We start from the raw sequence: 25,734 nt of genomic DNA, 5'->3' as shown, positions 1-25,734 counted from the left end.
TGATTCACGCAGACCAAAATGGCTTCATTGCCGGTCGGCAACTGATGTCTAATACCCACTTTTTAATCAAGGCTCTACATTTTTTTGAAACACGAAGGGTTCCTGCGTTAATTTTATTGTTTGATGCCGAAAAAGCTTTTGACTTGGTGGCTTGGGAAACACTTTTACTATTTTAGATCACCTTGGGATCCCAGCGGCTATTATAATTCTGATTCAGAACCTTTACCCAAGGGCCCAAGCCAACATTATTATTAATGCAGAATCCGTGGGCTCAGTGTCAGTTAAACGCGGTACCAGGCAAGGCTGCCCGCTTTCCCTGTTTTATTTGCATTTTTTATTGAACCCTTAGCAACCGAAATTAGGAAGTCTGCTTATATACTCCTCCCCACCCCCATTACTTTGATACCTAAAATTAAATTATATGCAGACAATATAATTTTGTTAATTAAGCCTGAAATTCAATGCCAAACTTATGCTCTGCAAACATTTGAAGAGTTCGAGGCTCTTGGCGGCTATCGGATCAATAAAAAAAACGAAATTTTGGTTTGCGGTGGTATCGATCCTGAACTCCATTTTGATTTAAGATCCTGTATTAACAATAAACCGAAAAGATACCTGGGGGCTCTTTTCTTCTTCTGTCTCAGATTTATATAGATTAAATTTTGGGCCCCTTCTTCAGAAAGTACGTTCAATGTTGGAAAGATGGGACCCTTTACCATTATCTATTCTTGGTCGTGTTGCATGAATCAAAATGTTGGTTCTCCCTTTATTCAACTTTTTATTCTCAACTATTTCTTGTTTTTTACCTGGATCGTTTTTTGCTAAAGCAGAATCCTTGTTTTAATCTTTTATTTGGGCCAAAAAGACACCACGAATAGCCTTAAATACATTATATGAGGATAAGGAGCAAGGAGGGCTTGCTCTCCCAAATCTCAAAGATTACAATGCATATTTAGCTCAATTCCTAGCTAGATTTAAAGACCGTAACCAGAAACTTTTTCATAAATTTCTTCTTTGATTTAATTAGTCGAGAGACCCAGATTCCCTCCCCTCTTCAAATATTCAAATCACCCAAACTGGTTCGTTATAAGGTCTTAAATTGGTTCTTTAAGAGTCGCGCCGCGATGCTTAAAAGATATTCCCTCCCTATTCTAAATCTAGTTTCTTCTTAAACAGTGCATTTTCTTTTTAGGGGTTGATATTAGTCTTGAGATATCAGAAAATTGGCATAGAATAGGGTTCACCATGTTAAAAGACTATATTAAAGACGGGGCTTGGATTACCCTGTCAGATATGGCACCTCGTGTCCAAGGAAATCTTTTACTGCTTGGATCGTATAATTTGATTTACAATGTGCTGCGTCAATTGGATCCCACACTCCTTTCTCCTGCCACTCAGCTATTCAGCGAACTGTTTGTATATGTACAGGAGAAGAAACCAGGGGAGTGGCATCGCTGTCTAAACTTGAGGAGGGCCCCGGACTTATGTCTTAAAGCAATTCATAAATGGCAGGGGCAGGGGCAGGAAAATTAAGCACTAACTTCAATTATCTGGCAGAAAATTAACAGACTAAACTCCTCTGCACCAAGAGGTGCTAATTGGCGCAGAATGCTGTTTTTCAGCAAATGGCTCCTGTATTTTACTCTGGCGATAGTAACTAAAATGTATTCCAATAGCTCATCTAATTGCTTCAGGTGCCTGCATTATAAACCTGCCAATTGGTCTCATATTATAGCTCATTGTCCCAAAATAACATCCTTTTGGGAGGACATCTTTGCGTTTCTTCAAAACCAATATAAAATTATGATTTTTGTGAATGTTAAGTTAGTTCTGTTTGGATTTGATACGGAGCTGATGTTAACAGAGCAATTAGCCAAACTAATGTATATAGCAATGGCTGTGGCTAGATCGCAGTTACTTCAGAATTGGCGTTCACAATATTGCCCTACTGTACAAGAATGGTGCTATAAAATGGAAAAAGTCAGAAAATGCGAACAAATCTATGCTCAAAGAATCGGGGTGGTTCAGAAATTTGAGAAAATCTGGGGACCGTATTTTGATTAACGAATAGTAATTGACCTGGGAATGTATTATTATTTCTGAATTTGTCTTGTACTGGCCGTATTTTGTATGTTTTTGCATATGTTATTACATTTTCTTTGTTGTGGTTCATCCAAGACCTCAATAACAACAATTTAAAAGAAAAAAAAAAACAAATCCTGTGATCCTTGCTCATCTTGTGCTGTCACATAAGGCAGATATGGAAGTAAACTGCCCAGGACTACTTATAAGTGTTATACAAACGTGCAAAAGTTCTGGTAAATATACTGAAAGGATGTTAAAAGGTAATGGGCAGTAATCCACTGATTCATGTAGTCCCAAACAGAGGTCTTTGAGAAACACCTTTTGTTATACTTTTATAGTAGAACAGTCATGTTTAGACTAATTGAGAACATATTCAAACATCCAATGTGTCACTCACTTGTTTTAAATACAGGAAATAAAAATATAAAACAAACTGTCTTATCACTCATGCTTTTTGAACTGGCCCTCAAACCACTGGCTTGCTGGGCAAAGGTTGATGCATTAAGAAGTTTGCAACAGAGGGAGGGAGAGGATTGGGGAAAAGAAATTCACTATATCTTGACTATATTCAACCTTTATTTTATATTTCCAAAAAGTAGATACACTCATAGTTAGGAAAACGAAGAATTATAGACTGGGAAAAATACTATAATGCTAACCAGAACTCACAGGAATGGTCTATGATGGTGGAACAGTTTTGCCCGATAAGTGTAAATCTTATTGGGCATCCTAGCTTAACACAGTAAATGAATTGACCTTTTTCACTCAAGAACAAAACCCTTTTAGAATTGACAGACATGCAATGGGTAAACAAGGGTGCTCAGCATACCTTTACAGAAGTACTAGAGAGACTACGCTGGCCTATCACAGAACAGTAGCAATTAAAGCTTGGCAGGCAGCCACTATAGGACTAGACTGGAAACAGGTTCTGATTAATAATACACCATCATGGGTTGGAAAATACTTAAATGAATAAAGTGACACCTAATAAGTATTTGGACACTATGGAATGTTTGGAAACAAGGCAACATTAAATAGTTTGAGGAAATCCAAACTCAATTCGACCTCACTAGACATTTGTCAATGTAAGAGACTGAATACATTCTGTACTAAAGTTACATGGAATTCCAGAGACAGAGATTCAAGAAGTTAGAATTAGTTATAGCTGAACTTTTGACTAAATAGCCACCTCCTTGATTAACAAAACGTTGATAAATATCACACCAAAACACACAGAGTAGGCTTAGCGGGAGACCTGGGGGCAGTGGAGGACTGGGACAGGGATGAACCAATCCAATACCTGAGGGAAGTAGCAATCGAGTTGGGATTTTGTTGGATACAACTCCAAATACTACACACAGCCTATTATACCAAGATCTAAATGGTGAGGCTCAGAATTGCTGAAAACAAACGTTTTTCTGGAAGGCAATAGCCAACACCCATGTTCTTTTGCTTACTTATACTATTTTATACTTTGGTTATACTGATCCTCTCCGTTAGTTTGGAGGTGCATGCCTGTATGTGTTATGCCCAATTTGCTGTTTTGCCTCACTTGTTTCCTTCACATTTGTTCATAAATCTTTGTAAAGTGCTTGGATACTCTCTTGGGTCATGTCAGAGCTATATAAAACTTTTTAAATACATGTATCGATAACATAAATAATGTAAGGACCCTCCTTCACACAATTTAAGCCTGGCCCAAAATGAAGATTCCATGATGCAAGCATTACCGGTTCCAATGGCAAAAGACCCTTATATCTCTATTCTGGCACAATGGCCGGAAGAGACAATTCCAAAATACCCCCAAAAAGTTTACAATATAGGACTTTAAAAAAAAAAAAAGTACTTCAGGTGGCCTAAGATAACTTGCAACGGGAAACAGCCATCACAACACAACTTTAACAACGCACTACCATAAAAACGCAACTTTTACAACGCAGGATCCATTACAACGCATGCCTTTACAACGCATGACATTACTTAGCAGGTGCTATTACAACGCATGCCATTACAACGTAAGTATATAATTTTCTTTTTTCTTTTATTTAATTCATAATAATATTTAATTAATTTAATTAATATTAAAAATAAATAACCATATTAATTTATGTATTTTAATAAAATACATTAAATATATTAATTGAAGAAATTTTTTAAAATATGTATGAGTATAGGAGTATATGTTTTTGGGTACTGAGGTATAGGTTTTGGGATACAGGGGTATTTTTAGGGTTTAGGGCTAAATTTGGGTTATAGGGTATAGGGGTATTTTTAGGGTTCAGGACTAGGTTTGGGTTATGGGGTACAGGGGTATTTTCTAGAGTTCAGGGCTAGGTTTGGGTTATAGGATACAGGGGTATTTTTAGGGTTCAGGGCTTGGTTTGGTTTATGGGGTACAGGGATATTTTTAGGGTTCAGGGCTAGGTTTGGGTTTTGGGGTACAGGGGTATTTTTAGGGTTCAGGGCTAGGTTTGGGTTATGGGGTACAGGGGTATTTTTAGGGTTCAGGGCTAGGTTTGGGTTATGGAGTACAGGGGTATTTTTAGGGTTCATGGCTAGGTTTGGGTTATGGAGTACAGGGGTATTTTTAGGGTTCAGGGCTAGGTTTGGGTTATGGGGTACAGGGGTATTTTTAGGGTTCAGGGCTAGGTTTGGGTTATGGGATACAGGGGTATTTTTAGGGTTTAGGGCTAGGTTTGGGTTATGGGATACAGGGGTATTTTTAGGGTTCAGGGCTAGGTTTGGGTTATGGGATACAGGGTTTTTTTTAGGGTTTAGGGCTAGGTTTGGGTTATGGGGTACAGGGGTATTTTTAGGGTTCAGGGCTAGGTTAGGGTTTTGGGGTACAGGGGTATTGTTAGGGTTCAGGGTTAGGTTTGGTTTATGGGGTACAGGGGTATTTTTAGGGTTTAGGGCTAGGTTTGGGTTTTGGGGTACAGGGGTATTTTAAGGGTTTAGTTTATAAAATAGTACTTTATATAACTTAAATAAATTACTTCAAGTTATTTTAATATTATTTATAAAAATGTCCACTAAAAAATTAATAAAAAATATTATTATATTTAAAAAAAAAAAATTATATATATATATATATATACTTACCTATACTTACGTTGTAATGGCTTGCGTTGTAATAGCATCTGCTATGTAATGTCATGCGTTGTAAAGGCATGCGTTGTAATGGATCCTGCATTGTAAAAGTTGCGTTGTAATGGTATGCGTTGTGAAAGTATGCGTTGTAACGTCATACATCCCTCGCAAGGCACTTGGGTACCAGAAATACTCTGACACTTCCCGACTTGAAAACTAATAAAGATTTGCTAGCTTAAAGAAGATCTCTGAAAACTAAGGATCCCCAAAGAACTATAAACATCTCTTGGAAAATAGAGATAAATATTGTGGAATTGCCGGATTCTTCAGAATGGGAGATTTCTATTATTTTTCCTCTCCTCAGACTATTCTCCATTACCCTTGTCTCCTCTCACCCAAAAAAAGGAATATAAATGTTTGTTTTTTTTAATGTATATAGAGTTTTCATATTTCACTATATTACGATTTTCCCATTTTCAGTTTATATCTATGTACATCACCATAAAAGATCAGTAAAAGACCTGGCGAGCAAATGGGTGAGTGCACATAGAAAAAGCTGTTGTCATTTCTTACCATTCGGGTGCCAAATTTCTGTGATGAATTTCATCTTTGGTGGCCTCAGTGGATAATCTTTTGGGAAAGTGAGATGAGCTTTGAATACTCCACCTTCACTGGGAGAAAGATGAAAGCAAATATATACAATTAGCAACGCAACATACAACTGAGGAAATTAATCTATATGAACAATCTATCAAACCACCTCCCAGTCACTTATGTGCTTTATACTGAGAGTTCCTCAATCATTGTAGATAATTACTAGAGTATGCTTGACATCCAACGTAATTGCCACAAACTGTTCTGTGCATTGCTACCTTCAAACTGGGTTGAATCACTGATCAAAATTCTCCAGTGATGTACCAAATGGCTCTACAGCTTAGTTTTTCACTGCATAGCAATAACATTAATCATTAGTCAAAGGGATTCACCTACATCCAACTCACAATAAAAGTAGGATACATTTTGTACAACTGCAACTTCAAGTAAACAACGGAGTTACAATAGCCCCAAGCAACTACCTCTAATAAGCTATGTAGATCGGGGTGACCGGCTTTAAAAGAGCCTATTGAAGGTCAGCGCAAGCCAGGCATCAGATTGGACGTGTCCAAGCAGACCTCGAGCACAGCCCCCACTCAAAAGGATGGGTAGGACAGACCCCCAAGAACAAAGGAATTTGGCAACAGAACTTCGGATACCTAAATACTAGGGTTGAGTAAAACAGGGCAGAATATCGGTCCAAAAACCAAAGATGAATCCTGTCCCCTTTTCAGCACTATTCCTCTTGTCTTTACCAAGAACTAATCAAAGTAAAACCAGTCAGTGCCTAATGGTTCTAGCTGGTTTCACTTGTCACGGTCATGTCAATACGAGTCACAGTGGCAAAAACATATGCAATCATTTTAGAACATGAGGGTAAACTCTTCACTCTTCTCTTAAAGAGAAAATCCTTCCCAGGTAAGCACCTGAAGGATTCTTTATGGAAATGTAAGGGGCGTGAACATCAAATCCCTAGCAGTAAAAGAGGCTATTGAAGAGAGTTAGGAAGTAGCCAATCGTGCAATGTTTTAGGGGTCAGAGCACATACACCGAGGACTGGACAGCAGTGCTGTAGTGTGAAGAGTTTAAAGTCCAACTGCATCAATCCCTAAACACAATAGGGAACCAAGAAAAAGAGGCAACTTCTCACAAGAGTCTTGGCACTTCTATCCTAGCCCTCAGTCTTGACCCTAGGATGCTTGATTCCGGTCCAGGGAAGACATTGCTTGGCAGTTCGGGCTGGACTGTTCCCATGAGGCACAGGGTCAATACTGATTTGCATATGGCATGTCTGAACTGGGGTGTCTTAACGATCAAAAGAACGATGGATTAAATCCGGATCTGTGAAAGGGGGTGAATGTTTTGCCATTGTCCAACATTCCGTCCATCATGTTGGGTGTTTGCTGTTCACCCTATGTGGGAAGGGTATGCCCAGACGTGGGTCCCGTGCTCACTAAGCCACTGGAGTCTAGCTATCCTGGCTGAAGAAGGCTGATAGCCAGAAACCGGTCCTAGGATGCTTGATTCCGGTCCAGGGAAGACACGGCTTAGCAGTTTGGGCTGGACTGTTTCCATGAGGAACAGGGTCAAGACTGATTTGCATATGGCCATGTCCGAACTTGGGTGGCTTGGTGAGCAAAACAACAATGGATTAAACCCAGATCTGTGACTGGGGGTGAATGGTTTGCCATTGTGCAACATTCCGTCCATCATCTTGTGGGTTTTGCTGTTTCAAGAAGTAGCGACTGAGGGCATCCACTTGAGAATTGTTCTCCCGGCAGTTGATGGATAGTTTCCTCGCCGGTATCCAGTGACAAAGGGACTTTGCTTCCAATGACAGAGTCTTCGATCGATTTCACCCCGCTTGTTCAGGTAGTACATTGTGGTGGTGTTGTTAGTCTGTACTAGGATGGAACTCAACTAAATCGAAGGGAGGAAAGCCTTGAGAGCCAGATAAACAGCCCCGAGTTCCATCATGTTTATATGGTACAATTGCTCTCTCGAGAACCATAGGCCTTGCGTCTGGAGAGAACCCATGTGGGCTCCCCATCCTTGTAGTGATGCGTCTGATCAGTGTCTGAGAGGGAGGAGTTTGATGGAACGAATTCCTACTTCCAGGTTGCCCCTCTTTATCCACCATGGAATGGATGCTTTGGCTGCATGTGATAGACAGATCTGGTCTTCCCAGCTAGAAGACCTTCGATCCCATTTGTCCTCTATATCTTGCTGTAGAGGACGCATTTTTTATGTGGCATTGGGCACCAGAAAAATGCAGGATGCCATCGATCCGAGCAAAGAGGCGATCTGACGTACCAAAAACAGATTGCTCCTTAAGATTTTTCTACCATTCTGAATGAAGGATAACTGTCTCTCCTCCGAAGGGAAAACTTTTCCTCATTCAGAGTCTATCAGAGCCCCCAGGTAGTGGATTGTTTGAGTGGGTTGCTGTGTTGACTTCTGGTAGTTCACGTGTAGGCCCAGATTTTGACAGAGCCCGAGACACTGCTGGAAATGGTTCCTCACACTCTGGGGAGAGGGGCCCTTCAGCAACCAAACGTCCAGATAAGGGTAGACTAAGATGCCTCTGCGCCGCAGAGCAGCTCCCACCACTGCCATGCACTTCGTGAATACCCAGGGAGCAGATTTCAGGCCGAAGGCTAGAACTTTGAATTGATAGTGGGATGTTCCGACTATCAATCGTAGATATTGCCAGTGATGCTGAATTATTGGTATATGAAAATCGGCATCTTGCCGAACACAATTCCATCCAATCCCCTTTGCGAAGGTGAGCATATATTTGGTGGAGAGCCAGCATGCAAAATGTTTCTCATTTGATGGACTAGTTGAGTGCTCACAGATCCAAAATGGGTCTGTATTTGGACTTCTGACCATTTTTCTTTACCAGGAAGTATCTGGAATACACTCCCTGACCTCTTTGAGACCGTCAGACGTTCTTTATGGCGGACTTTTGGAGAAGGATGCCCACTTCCCTTTGTAGCATGTTGATCTGGTAGCTTGATGATGTTGTCGGATGGATCAAGGTTGGACGACGTCGGAAATGTAGAGTACCCATTTTGCAGTGTGGCCAGCACCCACTGGTCTTTTGTGATGGTTCGCCACTCTTGCAGATGATTTGCAACACTTCCTCCTACTGGAGCGGTGCACGGTACTGGAGGAAGCAGACCCTCATTGTTTGGCTGGACGTTTTGTCGACGTTGAGGACTGACGGTTCCCTCCTCTTCCTCGGTTTGATTGCCGGTTCTGGAATTGCGATTTTTGCTGACCCTGCTGGTTTTGGTTTTTTTGCCAATGAGTGGTTTGAACCCTCTGTTGAAAGGATCGGCGATCAGTATTGCGGTAACGGCGACAACACTTTTTCTCCAGCCCTACAGCCTTTAGAGTATCTAGCTCGGTTTTCATCTGTGCTATCTCCTCATCGGTGTGTGAGCCAAACAACGATGAACCAGAAAATGGCAGGTTGAGAATCCGGGACGAGAATCTGGGACTGTGCCTCTGGCTTCATAGCTGTAAAGCGAAGCCATTAAGATCTTCTGGCACAATTTCAGTGGGCGTAGGAATGAGCTGAGAGTGAAGCTTCATGGGCCGCAGCACTAATGACTTGGTTAGCCACTAAGCTGCCCTCTTGCAAAACTTCTTCAAAGTCCTTGCGGTCTTCCCTGGGTAACTTAACTGAAAAACACTGTAGCGAATCCCACAATACTCAATCGTAACACCCTGATAGAGCTGAAGCACTGGAATCTTTGAGCATGGATGCGATAGTGCCACATACTTTTATCCTCCATGACTCTTGCTCTCCTTGTCTGGTGGTACTTTAGACTAGGAGGCCGCTGAGTGGGTCTTTTTAGCGGCATCCACAATTACAGAGTCTCGTTTTGGATCTGACTTCAAAAAGGAGGGATCCACCTCCGATGGATGAAACTTTCAGAATTCTCACCAGCGCAGTCTTGAGAATGGCTGGCGTAAGAAAAATGTCCATCACTGGCTTAAGGAGACCCAGTACCAGATGCAGTAATGGGCGAGAAGTCTTCTGGTTCAAAGTCGCAAAAATTATAGAAGTACTCTGCTGAACAGTCATGGGGATGTTCAGCTTGGAAGCCCCCCTGGCAAGCACGTCCTGAAATATGCTTACATCGTCCACCGGGGAGATCCTCGACGGTGGACTATCAATAAAGGTGGGCGTGTAGTCCCGCTTTGAGGAGTATATGGAGGAGGTGGCAAGAGTTGGAGATCTGCGCCTTCTCCTTCTGCTGCATGATCTTGATCTTCTCTTAGGTGCCAGTGTAGGGTAGCGAGCCCGAGGTCTTCCTCTTGGAGGAGAAAGGTCCGCATCTTGTGCTAAGCGAGCCAGCTGGGACTTGTAAGCCGGACTGGGTTCCCTTCTAGTACCTGCTGCCTGTGCACGATCAGCCCATTGATGTAACAGCTGCATCCATCTGGGAGAGAGGTGAATGGATGGAGACCCCATCGCTCTAGCAGGAGAACAACGTTGGGATTTTCTTGCTTCCTGGTGAGTCCTTTCTGCATGAGTATCAGAGGGAGAACCCTGGCTACTTGCAGATAAAATAACCACCTCTGAGGAACCAGACCTGGTGATGGAACGGTGGGAGCCTGCTCTCGACATCTACGAAGGAGACTGAGAGAAGCTTACTGGAACGGATACGGACTGAGACCTCTACCTCGACGTTGTATGCGATGGAGATCTTTGTCTCGACATCTATTTTGAAGGCGTGTGTCTTGACGCGGACTGCCTCGACGGAGACCTGTGCCTTGGCATTGATCTTGATCTTCTGCTCCTCGACGGAGGGATGTGTCTCAGCGTAAAATGACGCCCCATCGGAGACTCCTTCCTCGACGTTGATCGTGCTCGCTTCGACGGACGACTGTGCCTCAACGTCGAGTGGCGCCTAGACTGAGATTCCTGTCTCGACGTCGACAGTCGCTTCTTCGACGGAGGGCTGTGCCCTAACGTCGATCTTCTGAACTTCAACGGAGGGCTGTGTCTAGACGTTGAGCGCCTTTCCTTAGGCGGAGGACTGTGCCTCGACGTCTGCTGCGAAACAGATGGAGACTGCTGCCTTGATGCCGAACGTCTTGCTGAAGTCGCTTGAGGCCCTGCCTCGCGACGTCGAAGATGACTTACGTCTCGGCGTCGATGATCTAAGTCTTGACGTCGATCGCTAAAGAGTCAACGGCGGAGGATCTTCTCGACAACGGACGCTTTTCTAACGCTGACAGAGACTTCGTTTTAGAAGTTGAAGAGCGGTGCTCCTGTGCCAAATCCCTCAACGACGATCCCGCTGTCGGTCCCTTCGACGTCGGTCCCTTCGACGTCGGTCCCTTCGACGTCTAGCCCGGCGCCAACGGGGACCATATCAGGACGTTGCTCCTAGACGTTGAACGCGCCCTTTTCTTGGTATTTAGAGGAGACCTACCTCTTTTTGAGAGGCCATAAAGACGGATTCTCTCTTTGTCCTGGATGGTCCTTTTACACAATTTCCTGCAGTATTTGATTCAGGGAGGCAGAGAATGCACACATCAGGTGTGTCTGTCTTGGCCTTCTTTTTGCTACAAGCAGGGCAAGGATCTAACAAAGAAGGCATTTTTGACAGAAAAAAAGATATGTCACACAAAAATGGTTTAACTTTCACTCCAATATCAAAAGACATCGAGTGAAGTAAAGAGAACCACAAAAAAACAAGATAGCCAGAAAAGTAAAAAGAAAGTAGAGAGCTGTGAATCCAGGGTCCTAACAGAAGGAGCCTGAAAGAAAAACTGACCTGTCACCCCTGAGGCATGATGTTCAGCTAGGGGTCATGGCTGCTTTAAAGGCACGGTGCCAGTTTTTGTTAAAAATGCTTTCAGTTTCTATGCTATTGGTGTGCAATGCAGCCTGTAGGCTAAGAAGGTCTACTTTATTTGCAGTTTTTACTCTTTAGGAGTGCTTCGCTCATTAAAATACAGAGTTGAAGTGCTACTTGCCCTTTTGCGTTTTTTTATGTATTGGCAAACACAGTCTTTTATGTGTGCAATTACATTGTTTTAGCCTCCATTTGTGAGCTGGGTTGGTATGAGAAAAAAATGATATAGATAAATTTTCTAGTAAATCAAACTTCTCCACTGCATTTCAAGGGTGAGCGCATGGTAAGAGAAGGAGTGCAAAGCTTGAAGACCGGTTTAATGAGACTGCATAAAAAAAAAAACTCAACATACTCAAACCAGACTTCAGTACCTTGGAAAAGAAACTCTGGGCAGTGAATTAAGAAGCCTAACTTTGATGGGTGGCACCTTCTAAAGGAGGAGAAAATGGCCTCAGAACTGAAACTTACCAACAAGGTGTTAAATCAGTGGGGTAAAAAAGGTTGGAAAAAGCAAAGCAAATTGTCAGAGTATGAGTAGGAGCATATTTACACTAGAGTATGTCTCTCGACTAGGTATAAATCCAAAATTACTCCCCAAAGGAACAGGACACCAAAATTAGACACGTCTGTCAAAGACAAGATCCCTTTGGGCTCCTTTTTAGGGCTCGTCCTTTCCTATTACGCAGGAATAGGAAAAGAGCCCTAATGCGGTCAAACCATTTCTTAAGGCCAGGGGGTCTCAGAGGATTTTGGGAAGTGCACGCCGCCTTGTGCACGAGCTTGCCTGAGCCTTCTGCCTATCAGCCTGCCAGTTCTCCTCCCCTAATTATTCACTTCACGAGCTTGCCTGATCCTTCCCCCTGCCACAGGCCGTGCCTCCCTTCGGCACTTCTCCATGGCCGCAAGGCCACATCAAAGGCTTCCGCTGCCCCTCGATTAATTGGATTCACACTAATCTGTGAACAGATGAGTTAGTTTTCACCCCTTTGATTCACTGCTTGAGTGCATTCAGTTTTGAAAATGTCCCTTTTGTTCACGTAAGCCCGCGTTTTTTGTACTCTTGTTTTGTTTTCACATTTCAAGAATCATCCTGGTGCTGTCATAGCGCTTATTATAGAGTCTGCAAATTATGAACCTGCTGGGCACGAGTGTGTGGGCTACGTTTTCAGAGGAGGTCTTGTGTTGAGAAGACTGCTTTCTTTGTTCGCGGGCTTGATGTCAGGGCACGTAAATGCACGCCTGTTTATCTCTACTTCAGCCAAGGAAGGTTTGCTGAAGCGAGCACAGGGCATTATTGCTTTTCCCCCTTAATATTACAGTTAATTCACCTGGTTGACCTTTTCATTTTGTATTGTTACTGGCTAGCATGCCTAGCCCACTTAGCACAATATCTTGTCACTTGTTTAGGCTTTCCGCAGTGCGTCGTTGTGATGCAAAGACCCCTTCCATCGCTTCCCAACAGAGATTTAACAGATCATCACCCAGTAACTAGTTTCATTCCCGTTTTTCTGTGATTTTTGAGTTTATGGAATCATTATTTAAAAAGATGCTCGCATTTCCTATTTCTAGATAATATTTTGATCTTCTCTTGACCAAGTTGTGTATTTTTGATCTTCTCTCGACCATGTCGTGTATTCAACACGGTGTTAGGTCGCGGGCTCTACGACCTTTTTTTGCCTTTCTGTCCTGCACTGATATGCGATCTGTGTCCACCCTCTTTGGCCAGCCTACATGTTGCACTTGTCTTGCACGTCACATTTACAGGCCCTGCTTTGATTCTAACCGGTAGTATAATTTCCTATGGACGAGCCATGTGTCCCATTTAACGATTGAAAAGTGTAAGTGCCTCGCTCACCTTTGTTTTATAAGAAACTCATCACTGGGTGTGCAAACAATGCTTAGAATATCAGTTGTGTGAGAGATGCGCGTTTGTTATTTGTTATAGTTAGTCATTTGTTCAACTGTGTTTATTTTGTGTCCTTTCTATGGTGCATGCCTTTCCGATAGCCACGCCTCACTGTTCTATGCGGGCGGGAGTCACTGCTGAATATCCTTGTGCACAGCAGCCCCTTATCCTACGGAATTAGCCCACCCGGCATCCCTCACGCACTGCTTTTCACATCTCTATCTCTACTCCTCATTTTCTCATTCGTCCTCCAGCTGTGCATTTTACGCTCTCTGCTGGGCAGCTCAAAATGCCTGGGCAGAAGGATTGTGATTACCCGGCTTGAAGACACACCGCTGGCGAAGAGAATTTGAGTAATGGAACGAAGGTGACTGCTGCATGTGCCTTAACTTTTTTGACTTGATTTATTTCTTAGCTTTCAGCAGAAGTCTTTTACTGTAAAACCAAAACACATTACTTCCCGGAGCAGAAAACTTCTCTAAGTATCTGAGACTCAAGGTTGGAAGAGTGTGATGCGGCCGACTTGGCTTAGAATTTTCTGCAGGCTGCCGATGAGTGCTTAAAATAGGAGGGTTTTCAGGTTCTTTTCTGAACACGGCTAATTAGGGTTGTTACAAATAAATACATGTTGTTCTTCACTTTAGTTCCCGTGCCTTGGGAGTTATTTCGATTAGCTCTTTTCTGGTTGCATACATTCCCCAGATCCTTGTGCACTAACTGGAACTACTTAATTTTAGTATAACATTTAATCTTTCACAGACTAAAAAAATCCCAGATTATTGAGAATTGGGTAAACGAAATCTGAAACCAATGCATCTTTATATACATAATTCTTCCTTGAAGAGTTTAAAAAAATCAGTAATGTCTTTCTTCCATTTGTTATAATTATCGTGAGGTTCTTTTATGGTACTCGTCTTGCCACCCAGAGAATATCTCTTTCAAATAATCCCTTCAAGTAATACAGTCCCATTATGGAAATAGATGACGCCAGTTGTCGTATGTTACACTGATCTTGTCCTTTGGATAAATTGTAACTGACTCACAAAAGCATTTTAGGAGAAGGAGTACTACACGAGCACTCTTTTACGTATTTTCGCGTGCCATTGTGAATCTGCCCCAAAACGTCCAACTCCCCGTTAGCAAAAGTGCATAGGGCACAGTCCTTTCTATTTGCACAAATTGTATACGAATATTCCTATTTTAGTCAGGTTGTAGATTTTTTGGGTTAGAACGTGCGCAGCAGCGCTGCTTACTGCCTGCTAACTTGTTGTTATGTTCATCTCGAACCCCCGAACCATTCAAATCTTTCTGTATTCTTTTATCATTGAGGCTTGCCTCCTACCAGTCTATACTATATTGTAAAAAATGATTATGTCACAAACCTCATATGGCAATTTTTCACAGGACCGTTGTCTGAATATTTATTTACTTTTTAGATATCAGGCGCTTATAATCCCCCCCCCCCCCCCCCCTCCCCACACGTGATAACAGATGCATCATTGGAAGGATGGGGTGCGTTCCTGCAGGAACTTCAGATACATGGTCAGTGGTTGCCAGCAGAGAAACTGCTCCACATCAATCTGTTAGAGCGGAGGGCAGTATACCTGGCTCTTCGAGCTTTCCTGCCCAGAATCAGGAACTCCCCAGTGCTTGTGAGGACGGACAACACCACCACAATGCACTACTTAAACAAGCAAGGGGGAACTCGATCCATGACGTCTCAAGAATCGCAGCGAATTTGGAAGTGGCTACTCCAACACAACATCTTGCTGAGGGCAGAGTACGTCCCAGGAGCAGACAATACCCTGGCGGACTCTCTAAGCAGGCAAGGCTCAATCTGAGTGGGAGCTCGACCAACATGCCACAACGCAGTGTTCTCCCGATGGGGCAGACCTCACCTGGATCGGTTTGCGACCAAGATCAATTCAAAATGCCAACATTACACAAGCTGGCTTCCCCAGAAAGGGTCTCTCGGGGATGCATTTTCGATGACATGGTGCAACGTCTTTGCCTACGCTTTTCCACCATTTCCCCTGATCCCCAGGGTCCTTCGGAAACTGAAAGCAGAGCATTGCACTTTGATCCTGGTAGCCCCAGCGTGGCCCGCCAACACTGGTTTACAGAACTTCACCTTCTATCGCTGGAGCCTCCGATTCCTTTCAGACCTTACCCGCATCTCCTCACCATGAACCAGGGGCAAGTCCAGCATCCAGATCTGACATCTCTCAGATTATCGGCTTGGCTCCTGAGTTCAGAGAGTTCCAGGACTTAGATATCCCTCATGACTGCAGGGTCGTCCTAGCCCGGGCCCAGGCTGACAGTACCAATAAGACATATTCCCTTAAGTGAAAGAGATTCCGTTTATGGTGTAAAGCTAACAAACTGCACCCGTTCTCGTCATCTCCGGCACAACTGCTGCCCTACCTGCTTCACCTAGCCAACTCGGGACTGGCCCATGCCTCAATCAAAGTCCAAAGTGCCTGGGGGTGAGTGTCTGAAAAGTTTCAGGACGCCGTCCATCATCTTCTTATGTTTGCAGTGGATTAATAAACCCCAAAACATAAAAGAAGCATTAATTTCTAAATACAACAGCTTTGCAGCATGACAACTCCAATTTAGAAATGGAATATTTAAAAAAGTCCTACAAAATTGCCAGACTGCCACCTGCTATTTTCGTGCAGTCTTGTCGAAGGATAGACTATTCTGTTGGAATAGCCACAACTAGATCTGACCCAGAAAAGTCTCTTACCAGGTTTCAGTAAGAAGCAAAACTCCAGGTTTATCTGAATGTATAAATTAGTCTGCTTCACTACGATTTTTTACCAAAGATCTAGTATTGAGTAAATAGCTAGAGATAGCTTTATTCCCGTATGCAGATTTGCATCTAACTTGCTTTACATTATCGGATGCCTTATTAGGGAAAGCGACTGCAGCCTTAATCTGCTATACGTTGTGGAAGGAACCAAAATGAAATTTACCGTTACTGCATTTTGGGAGTAGGTTTTCATTAAGTGATTGAAAGTCGTTTTAGTACAGTAGTCATGTTCACCATTGTGGTCGAGTAACATTAACCTATGCCGAGAGTATATAGGATGATTGCACTGTGCTGGTGGCTGAGATACAGGGGTTGGGGCCCAAGACCAGCTTGCCTTTGGCGCGTTCCCGCTGCGTGTATTAAATGTGTTCTGGTTCTTATACCCAATGGTGGTCATATGCACTAGACCACCTTGGAAGCACAGAAAGGTGTCCACACTTATGAAGGAAGCCCCGCTATGGAGAAACATTGAAAGGCAGCATTGTAACTGCAGCTATCCAGTATTGGTATCTTTCATAGATTCACATGCCTGAATCACTCCCCATCGTCTGGGTAAGTCCCCGGTATATAAAATAGTAATGTCCTATAGATATAGATATAGATATAGATATATACACTAATAGGCCGGAGGCCTCACATTAGTACCCTGAGTCCTTTTGTAAAAAAGGACCAAACTTTGGCCAGGAGCCAATTAGCTACTACCACCCTCTAGAACCTTCCTGGAAGGAGCCCTAGTCCCTCAGATTTTCGTAAGCACCGTGCTAAGTAGTACCTACTGAGAGAACCAAGGTGAGCCCTTCCAGGGGAGGCAGGTGGGTTGCATGTGAATCTATGAAAGATAACAATACTGGATAACTGCAGTTACAGGTAAGTAACGCATTTCTTATCCAGTATTATGGGTATCTTTCATAGATTCACATGCCTGATTCAGAGTAGCGAGTAGTAGGCAGCACATTTCGCATAATATAGTATGTAAGACACCTGATAATAACTTATCAATAGTGCAACAAAAGAAACTGCAAGCAGTAGCAGGATAAGAAATGTGCAATCAGTAAAATTGGAAAGGTGGGATGAAAGGAAGAAGGCTCACCTCTAATGGAATCGATGACAGAGCACCGCATGTCCCACTGCTGCATCCTTCATAAGTTCAGAATCCAAACAGTAGTGCTTGGTGAACGTATGTGATGTTTTCCATATCGCCGCTCTGCAAATGTCGACAATGGGCACCCCAGAAAAGAGCGCCATGGAGGTGGAAACCGCTCTAGTGGAATGAGCCCGAACCTTGGCTGGCAGAGGATGACCCGCTTGTTGGTGGCAGAAGGCGATAGCTGCAGAGATCCATCTTGAAATGCTCTGCTTTGTCAATGGTAGGCCCTTCCTGGGCCTGCTGAAGGCAATACATAATTGGTTGGATTTGCGAAATTGTTCTGTTCTATGAAGGTAGAATTTTAGACATCTCTTCAGATCTAAGGAATGTAGAGATCTTTCTGCTGTAGAAGATGGATTAGGGAAGAAAGATCTCAGGACAATAGGTTCGTTCAGATGAAAAGCAGATGGAACCTTTGGTATGAATTTGGGGTTAGTCCGTAGACTGACTCGGTCCTGTATCAACTGAAGGAACGGGTCCTGAATACAGAAAGCCTGTAGCTCGCTCACCCTCGTTACTGACGTGAGAGCCAGCAAGAGAGCTGTTTTCCATGACAAGTATTTGAGATCCGCCTTATGTATCGGCTCGAAGGGGTGCTTCATGAACTGCGCCAGGACAAGATTGAGCTGCCATGTAGGTGGTAAAGGTCTCACTGGAGGATAAGTCCTGAATAAGCCTTTTAGACACTGCTTGATCAGTCTATTGGACCACAGAGAAGCACCAGACTAAGAGCGTCTGAATCGAGATATGGCTGCCAGGTGGACTTTGATTGAGGCATGGGCCAGTCCCGAGTTGGCTAGGTGAAGCAGGTAGGGCAGCAGTTGTGCCGGAGATGACGAGAACGGGTGCAGTTTGTTAGCTTTACACCATAAACAGAATCTCTTCCACTTAAGGGAAAAAAAAAAATGTCTTATTGGTACTGTCAGCCTGGGCCCGGGCTAGGACGACCCTGCAGTCATGAGGGATACGTCAAGGGCATGTTGGTCGAGCTCCCACTCGTGGTAGATTGACCCTTGCCGGCTTAGAGAGTCCGCCAGGGTATTGTCTGCTCCTGGGACGTACTCCGCCCTCAGCGACATGTTGTATTGGAGTAGCCACTTCCAAATTTGCTGCGATTCTTGAGACAACGTCATGGATCGAGTTCTCCCTTTCTTGTTTAAGTAGTGCATTGTGGTGGTGTTGTCCGTCCTCACAAGCACTGGGGAGTTCCTGATTCTGGGCAGGAAAGCTCGAAGAGCCAGGTATACTGCCCTCAGCTCTAACAGATTGATGTGGAGCAGTTTCTCTGCTGGCAACCACTGACCATGTATCTGAAGTTCCTGCAGGAACGCACCCCATCCTTCCAATGATGCATCTGTTATCCGTCGACAGTGTTTTCTTCGTCGACGGCAGTGTTGGCGTCTTCGTCGACGGTACTGTCGTCGACGGTTTCATCGATGGTCTTGTCATAGACTGCTTCGTCGACGCTGGTGTCGGCGGCTTCGTCGTCTATGACCTCGTCGACGAGGTGGTCGCCGTGGTCGAAGGGACTTTCGTCGACGACGATGGCTTCGGCTACGAAGGAGCTGTCGACGACGGAGGCGTCGTCGACGATCTTTTGACAGGAATAACAGATGTTATAGACCTACCAGACGACGACGAAGTTGAAGTAGATGTCGTCAAGGCGGTGAAGGCAGAAGCTGTTGACGTAGAGATGGTGACTGTCGACGCTGTCACAGTCATGGCAGAAGACACTAGCACAGGCTTTTTGAAGGTAGTTTCCTGAAGAGAAGTCTTCACTGCCATGGTCTTAAGATGACCCTCTGAAGACTTAGGCGTCTTCTTTGGAGGAGGCATATTAGACGGACCTGGAGAAGTCTGTCTCGGTCTTTTAGAAGAGGAGTGTGAGCTCCTAAAGGAACACTCGCTCTCACCTGAGGAGACTGCTTGATCCTTGTCCTTCAGTCTCTAAAGCCACAGAAGCAGGCGTCCCTCTCTGTCTTTAAGAGTCTTGACCGAGAAAGTGCGACAGACCTTACAGTCCTTGGCAGAACGGTCAGGACAGTAGAGGCAGTCTTCAGGTTTGTCATCTACATGCAGTCTCAGCTTCTTACACGAGGCGCAAGGTCTAAAGAGCCCTTTTTTAGGAGTGGTAGACATAGTAGACTCTAGCCCTCCTTCACAAGAGTAAATATCAAGAGAAAAATATGGATAAAATTCAGAAATACCAGAAACCTGAGCAGAGCTCAGTGGAGACTCCCTTAGCACGACGTGCGGTAGAACATCTGAGGGACTAGGGCTCCTTCCAGGAAGGTTCTAGAGGGTGGTAGTAGCCGATTGGCTTCTGGCCATAGTTTGGTCCTTTTTTACAAAAGGACTCAGATAGGTTACTAATGTGAGGCCTCCGGCCTATTAGTATATATATATATATATGTCTTTAGGACATTACTATTTTATATTCCGGGGACTCCCACCCCGACGATGGGGAATGATTCAGGCATGTGAATCTATGAAAGATACCCATAATACTGGATAACCCTACCGGTCTTACAAAGGAGTGTGCGATATAGAAAGTGCAGAGTCCAAGAGGTAAGAGCAGACAACTTTAAAATTATGCTAATTAAAACAAGGGAGCGCCAGGTTAACTAGCTTCAAACACCCCACAGAAATAGTTAAGAAAAGTACATTTTAAAATAAACTAATGGTAGTAAACATGTAATAACTAATGAAAAGCTTGCAGTGTAAACTCGTCCAAACTGTCAAGAAAGCAACGTCGAAATATCTGGATGGGTAAAAACTGTACAGAAAGCACCAGATACAAGGTACTAGAACACACACTGTGGTACACGGGGACCAGGAGAGTACAGGTTCTTGATGCAAGTAATGAACAAGTTACTTACCTTCGTATCGCTTTTTCTGGTGGATACAGTATCTGCCTGTGAATTCCTCACCTTTTGAATTACCCCTTGCGCAGCATTCCACAGAAACTTTTTTCATAGCTCTCCCACGTCGATGAGGACGTCACAATGAAACGGCTCCGCGTGACGTCATCGGAGCCATAACAAGACCTCATCAGCTTGCAGGCATCCGTTCCACCCATTTCTTCCAGTACCTTCGAGGCGAACAGGTGAACTGACAACATTTACACAAGTATATAGCATAGTATACAGCATATACAACATTTCTTCAAGTATACATAAAATAACAGAAGAAAGAACTGAAAATTCCAAAATCTAGACATTTTCTAGCGAAAAGCATAACATCTTGAATAACAATGCAATACGAGAACATTATATCAATAATCTTTTTGGTGTAAGTAGGCAGGCAATGGGGAGGAGGGTGCTTCAGTGAGGAATCCGCAGGCAGATACTGTAGCCACAAAAAAAAGTGTTACCAAAGGTAAGTAACTTGTTCTCCGGATGTATACATCTGCAAGTGGATTCCGCACCTTTTGAACTTAATCCCCAAGCAGTGCCAGAGGAGGGTGCCCGCCTAACTTTTTTTAAAAAAAACAAGAATATATATATTGAGCATTTCTTCAAGTCTTCATACTTTTTAGACTATATGATTATGCCTTGTAATACAAATATAGCTACAGCAAGTCCATGGTACCCATGTCTTTTGACAATCATATTGTCGTACATTGTGGCAGGAACAGTATAGTGCTTTGCTGTTACATCTCCGGATACAATAAACTTAAATGAATCGCTCAGTTTCCATCCGCATTCACCAGAGTTTTGTCTCATATTGTGCTATTTAACTTTTCCCATCCCCTATAGAAACAACTAACCAAATTCTTTCCCTCACCCTTCCCTCACTCCCTCTAGGCGTACCTTGGTGTGATGTAGCCCACTAAATCTTGCCTTATTTAGGTGAATCCTTTAGATTTGCTGGATAATTCTCCCTGTCTCATGTGCTTGGGTAGCATGCAAGTGGTCATGTTTGGTCCCCATCTTTTAAGCCCCTCCCTGCATCATTATCTGAATGTTTCAGTAGGGTCACCAGCGCTCCCCACGCTCTAGCTGTCTCCAGGGATCCCCTGCCTCTTCTGGCTTCCCTCAGTCGCACTGCCCCCTCATATTCAACCCATCTTCTGAAATCCTTGTTCCACCTGTCCGCCCCGGGTAACCCGGAACCTTCCAGTTCCTAGCGATCCCCCTCTTAGCTATAGTGCCAGGTCTTGGAATTTACTTGTTACTTTGGTTTTGGAGGTGTGGCGAAACCAATGTAAGAGGCAGTATCCTGGTGTTGCGTGTACCTCTTTCTCGGTTATCTCCGCCATTACCGTTGTCACTTCCTTCCAGAAGCTCTCCAACTTAGGGCAGTCCAAGAACATGTGCAATAATTCAGCCCTGGGTCCTCCACAGCGGGGGCATGTAGCTGCTCATGTCCCAAAGTATCTGCTTATACTTGCTGGTGTGAGATATACTCTAAGTAGCACATACAAACGTTTTAATTGGAACATGGCATTTCTAGTGACACTGGTTCTCCTCTCAACTAATATGTCCCACGGTTTCTCCTCTATATCTAATCCTAAATTCTCCCTACCATCGTTCCCATAGCTGATGGAGTAAGGCAATGCCTCATTACTAAGGCATCGGTACATGCAGGTAAGTGCTTTGAAGGTCCTGTAGGCGGTCACTACATATTGACACCCTTCCGACGTTGGTGGTTCAGAGAGGCCCTCCCCCCAGTGTTTACGTATTGCTTTTGAGAGAACATTGTAATTAAGAAATGCCCTTGACGGGACGTCATAATGCTCTGAAATCATTAAATGGTAGTAGGGATCCATCCTCATATAGTATGCCAACGGTGGTCACCCCTGCCGCTATCCAAGCCTCTAGTCCTCATCTGTCTCCTACACGTGGAAGTGCTGAGCAGAAGGCCAAAGGGTTCTCCAGGGCATACATCTTTTTGGTTTTAGACCTCTAAACTCCTAGCCCAACATTTGCGCATTACTTTTACTTCATTGGTTCCATCCCTCCCCTGTGTGGGCAAGTGCAGCACTATGCAAGACAAACTTAAACTTGGGATTGTGTCATATGGCTGGTCAGTTCCTCTCACTCTTCCGGCTACCCACCTCATGAGCCATTGCGCTGCTAGGTAGTAATATTCAAAATCCTGGAGTGCTAAACTCCCTGCTATCTTTGGACTCTATAGTGTAGCCCATGCCACCCTACGCTTACCCATCACCAACGTTTGCAGGTGGGGAAACATCTCCACTGGGATCCAGACGGGTAACACCCCAAATAGGTATAGCAACCTCGCCAGGATCACCATTTTCGGCAGTGCTATTCTTCTCATCACTGACCAGGGCAGAGACGCCCAAAAGGTGAGGCTCGACGTCACTCCTCTGATCACTTTCCCTATGTTACCTTCCAGGAGATCCGCCCGGTCATGGTAGATATTAACTCCCAAATAGGGGAGACACCCATTTTCCCATAATACGTCAACCTCCATTTGCGGCATATCCCGCCATGCTTTAGTGGGGATCAGCCACGACTTCCTCCAGTTAAGCAGAAGACTCAATACCCTCCCCAGTGACACAAGTAGTTCCCTTGCTCCATCAAGGTCTTCCTTCGTGTTCCGAACGTCTAACACTATATGTTGAGTTCAGCCCAGCACCACTAAACCCAGATAGTGAGTACCCGTTCCTACTGTGGCAGCCAGGGGCTCCATAGCTAAAGCAAATAAAAGTGGAAAGGGTGGGCACCATTGTCGTGTTCCCCTCCCCACCTCCTAGTTATCGGATACAAGGACCCCAGTCTTGACTCTAGTACAGGAGTCAAGAGTATAGCAGGGTCGTCCACTCTACAAAACCTGGTCCCAGCCCAAATCTCTGAAGAGGAACGCCCATTCCAGGATATCAAATGCCTTTTCAATGTGGACTGCGAAAATGGCTGCCTCCTCCTCGTTATAGTTGTCTGCTTCCAGAATGTGCCGTAATCTTCCAATATTCAGTGCCATATTACGAGTTGGTATGAAGCCCGCCTGATCGAAGTGTATTAGGTCGGACATATGTGGCAGGAGACACGTAGCTAGAATTTTACTCAGGATCTTATAGTCGGGTGCCCGCTTACCTATACCAAAAAATCCTGCAGCACAGAACGTGCAAAGTGCCCGTCCCTCCTCTCCTCTGAGTCTAAGCAGTAATGCTTCGCAATAGTGTGGAGGGAGGCCCAAGTTGCTGCCTTGCGGATGTCTACAACAGGGACACCTCTAGCTAAAGCCGAAGACTACTTTGGTCAGGTGGAATGAGCTCAAATACCTTCAGGAGTCTCCTTCTAGGCTGAGGCGTAGCAGCTCTTGATGCAGAGAATGATCCACCTGGACAGCATTCTCTTGTGGACAGCCTTGCCCTTCATTTTGCCCAAGGAACCAATGAAGAGTTGGTCGTCCAAAGTCTTTGGACCTGTCCAGGTAAAAGCTGATCGCCCTCTTAGGGTCCAGGCAGTGCAGTCTCTCCTCCTCCTTGGAAGGGGGAGGGGGAGGTTAGAAAGTGGGTAAAGTGACCGATTGTCCTATGTGGAAGGGAACAAACACCTTGGGCAGGAAAGCAGCTCTGGTACTGGGAACCATCTTATCGGCATGAATAGAGGTAAAAGGAGGCTTAGAATAAAGAGCCTGTAGCTCACTAACCAGCCTGGCAGAGGTATTCGCAATCAAAGTGGGACCCCATCTGAAAGTAAGAACTAAACCTAAATCCCACTAAGGCATGATAAATGGATTGGGAGGAAACCAGTTAGTGAGACAGATAATGAACCTCATGACTATGGGAGACTTAAAGAGGGTTGGTCTGATAAGCAAAGGAAGGCTGACAAGGCAGACCAGTATCCCTTAACAGTTGCTACTGCACAATCATGCTGACCAAAGAAACAGCGAAAGTCATAATATAAGACAAATGGGCCTGCAAAGAATCAATTGATCTCTCCGCTCCACTTAATGAACCGGGACCACCTACCAGATCTTTAGGCATGAAGGTGCAGGCTCTGGCGGTGGAGTGTAGAACCTACACCTGAGATTGTGAGAGGACTGCCTTGAAAGGGAGACTGAGTGGAGGGTGCGATGAGAAATTAAGTAGGTCTCTGTACCATACCATACCATTATTTGGGCGATCAATAGGACTTGGGCGAACCTTCCTCAGAACCCAAGGAATCAAGGGTATGGGAAGGAATGCGTAAAGAAGCTGAGAGCCCCAATGTAACTGAAACGTGTCCTCCATAGCTCCCCACATCGGATACTGGAGACAAGTGAATGACGGGCAGTGGGCGTTCACGTGAGTAGCAAACAGGTCTAACCAAGGATACCCCCCACATCCTGAAAATTTGATGGACCACCTCCGGATGAAGAAGCCACTCATTATCGGCTGAGTATTGCACACAGACTGTCGCATGCACATTAAGCACCCCGGCCAGATCATTTCCAATTGCACAAATCAGAGTCACAGAGCTTCTCTGCAGAGACGATGCGACCCTACTCCTCCCTGTTTGTTGATGTACCACATCGCGGTAGTGTTGTCTGTCAGGACCTGAACTGACTGAACGCGAAGGGAGGGAAGAAAAGCCTGGAAAGACAAACTTATCGCCTGCAATTCTAGAAGATTGATGTGAAGCAATCTTTCCTCTGGAGACCAAAGGCCCCTGACCACTGGTTCCCCAAGATGAGCTCCCCACCCTAGAGTAGAGGCATTCGTTATCACTGTGGCCACAGGAGAAGGAGGCTGAAACGGCTTCCCTTGAGACAGGTTTGCCTGGAACACTATACCATAACAGCTCAGCTACAGTGTCTCTGGAGATTCTGACCATCTCCCTGAGATCCCCGTTGTCCTGAAACCACTGCCTGCGGAGGCACCACTGGAGTGCAAACATGTGTCAGCATGCGCGGTTGACCAACAGAAGCGAACAGACCGAGCAGGCGCAGAACGTTCAGGACTGGAACAGCCACTCCATCTTGAAAAATTGAATCATAGCCTGTATGTCTAGAATTCTCTGGGGAGGCAAGAAATCATGACCCACAGTAGTGTCCAGTACCACCGCTATGAATAGGGTGCGCGGAGAGGGAACCAGGTGAGATTTGGGTATATCTATCAAAAACCCAGAGTCAAACAACAGCCTCTTTGTCACTTGTAAATGATGCAGCAACATCTCTGGCAACTTTGCTTTGAGCAGACAGTCGTCCAGACAGGGAAAAACCGGAATCCTTGACCTCCTGAGATGTGCCGTTACCACCGCCATCTCCT

The 25,734-nt window shown here is 44.5% G+C and overlaps 1 protein-coding gene across 3 annotated transcripts in view; it reads right to left on the bottom strand.

Annotated features, from left to right (window-relative positions):
• The window catches only part of UBE2G1 (ubiquitin conjugating enzyme E2 G1), a 222,269-nt gene that overhangs the window by 87,753 nt on the left and 108,782 nt on the right, over nt 1-25,734 (bottom strand). For 2 of the 3 annotated variants that reach the window (XM_086954798.1, XM_086954797.1), the window contains exon 3: nt 5,749-5,846. In XM_086954798.1, the coding sequence (XP_086810924.1) occupies nt 5,749-5,846 (98 nt within the window). The remainder of the gene's footprint in view (nt 1-5,748; nt 5,847-25,734) is intronic. The other variant, XM_086954799.1, reaches the window with a different exon arrangement.

The sequence above is a fragment of the Lissotriton vulgaris genome, chromosome 2_1 (assembly GCF_964263255.1).
Source record: "Lissotriton vulgaris chromosome 2_1, aLisVul1.2, whole genome shotgun sequence".
Classification (NCBI taxonomy): Eukaryota; Metazoa; Chordata; class Amphibia; order Caudata; family Salamandridae; genus Lissotriton; species Lissotriton vulgaris.
This window is presented reverse-complemented; position numbering and strand designations above follow the sequence as displayed.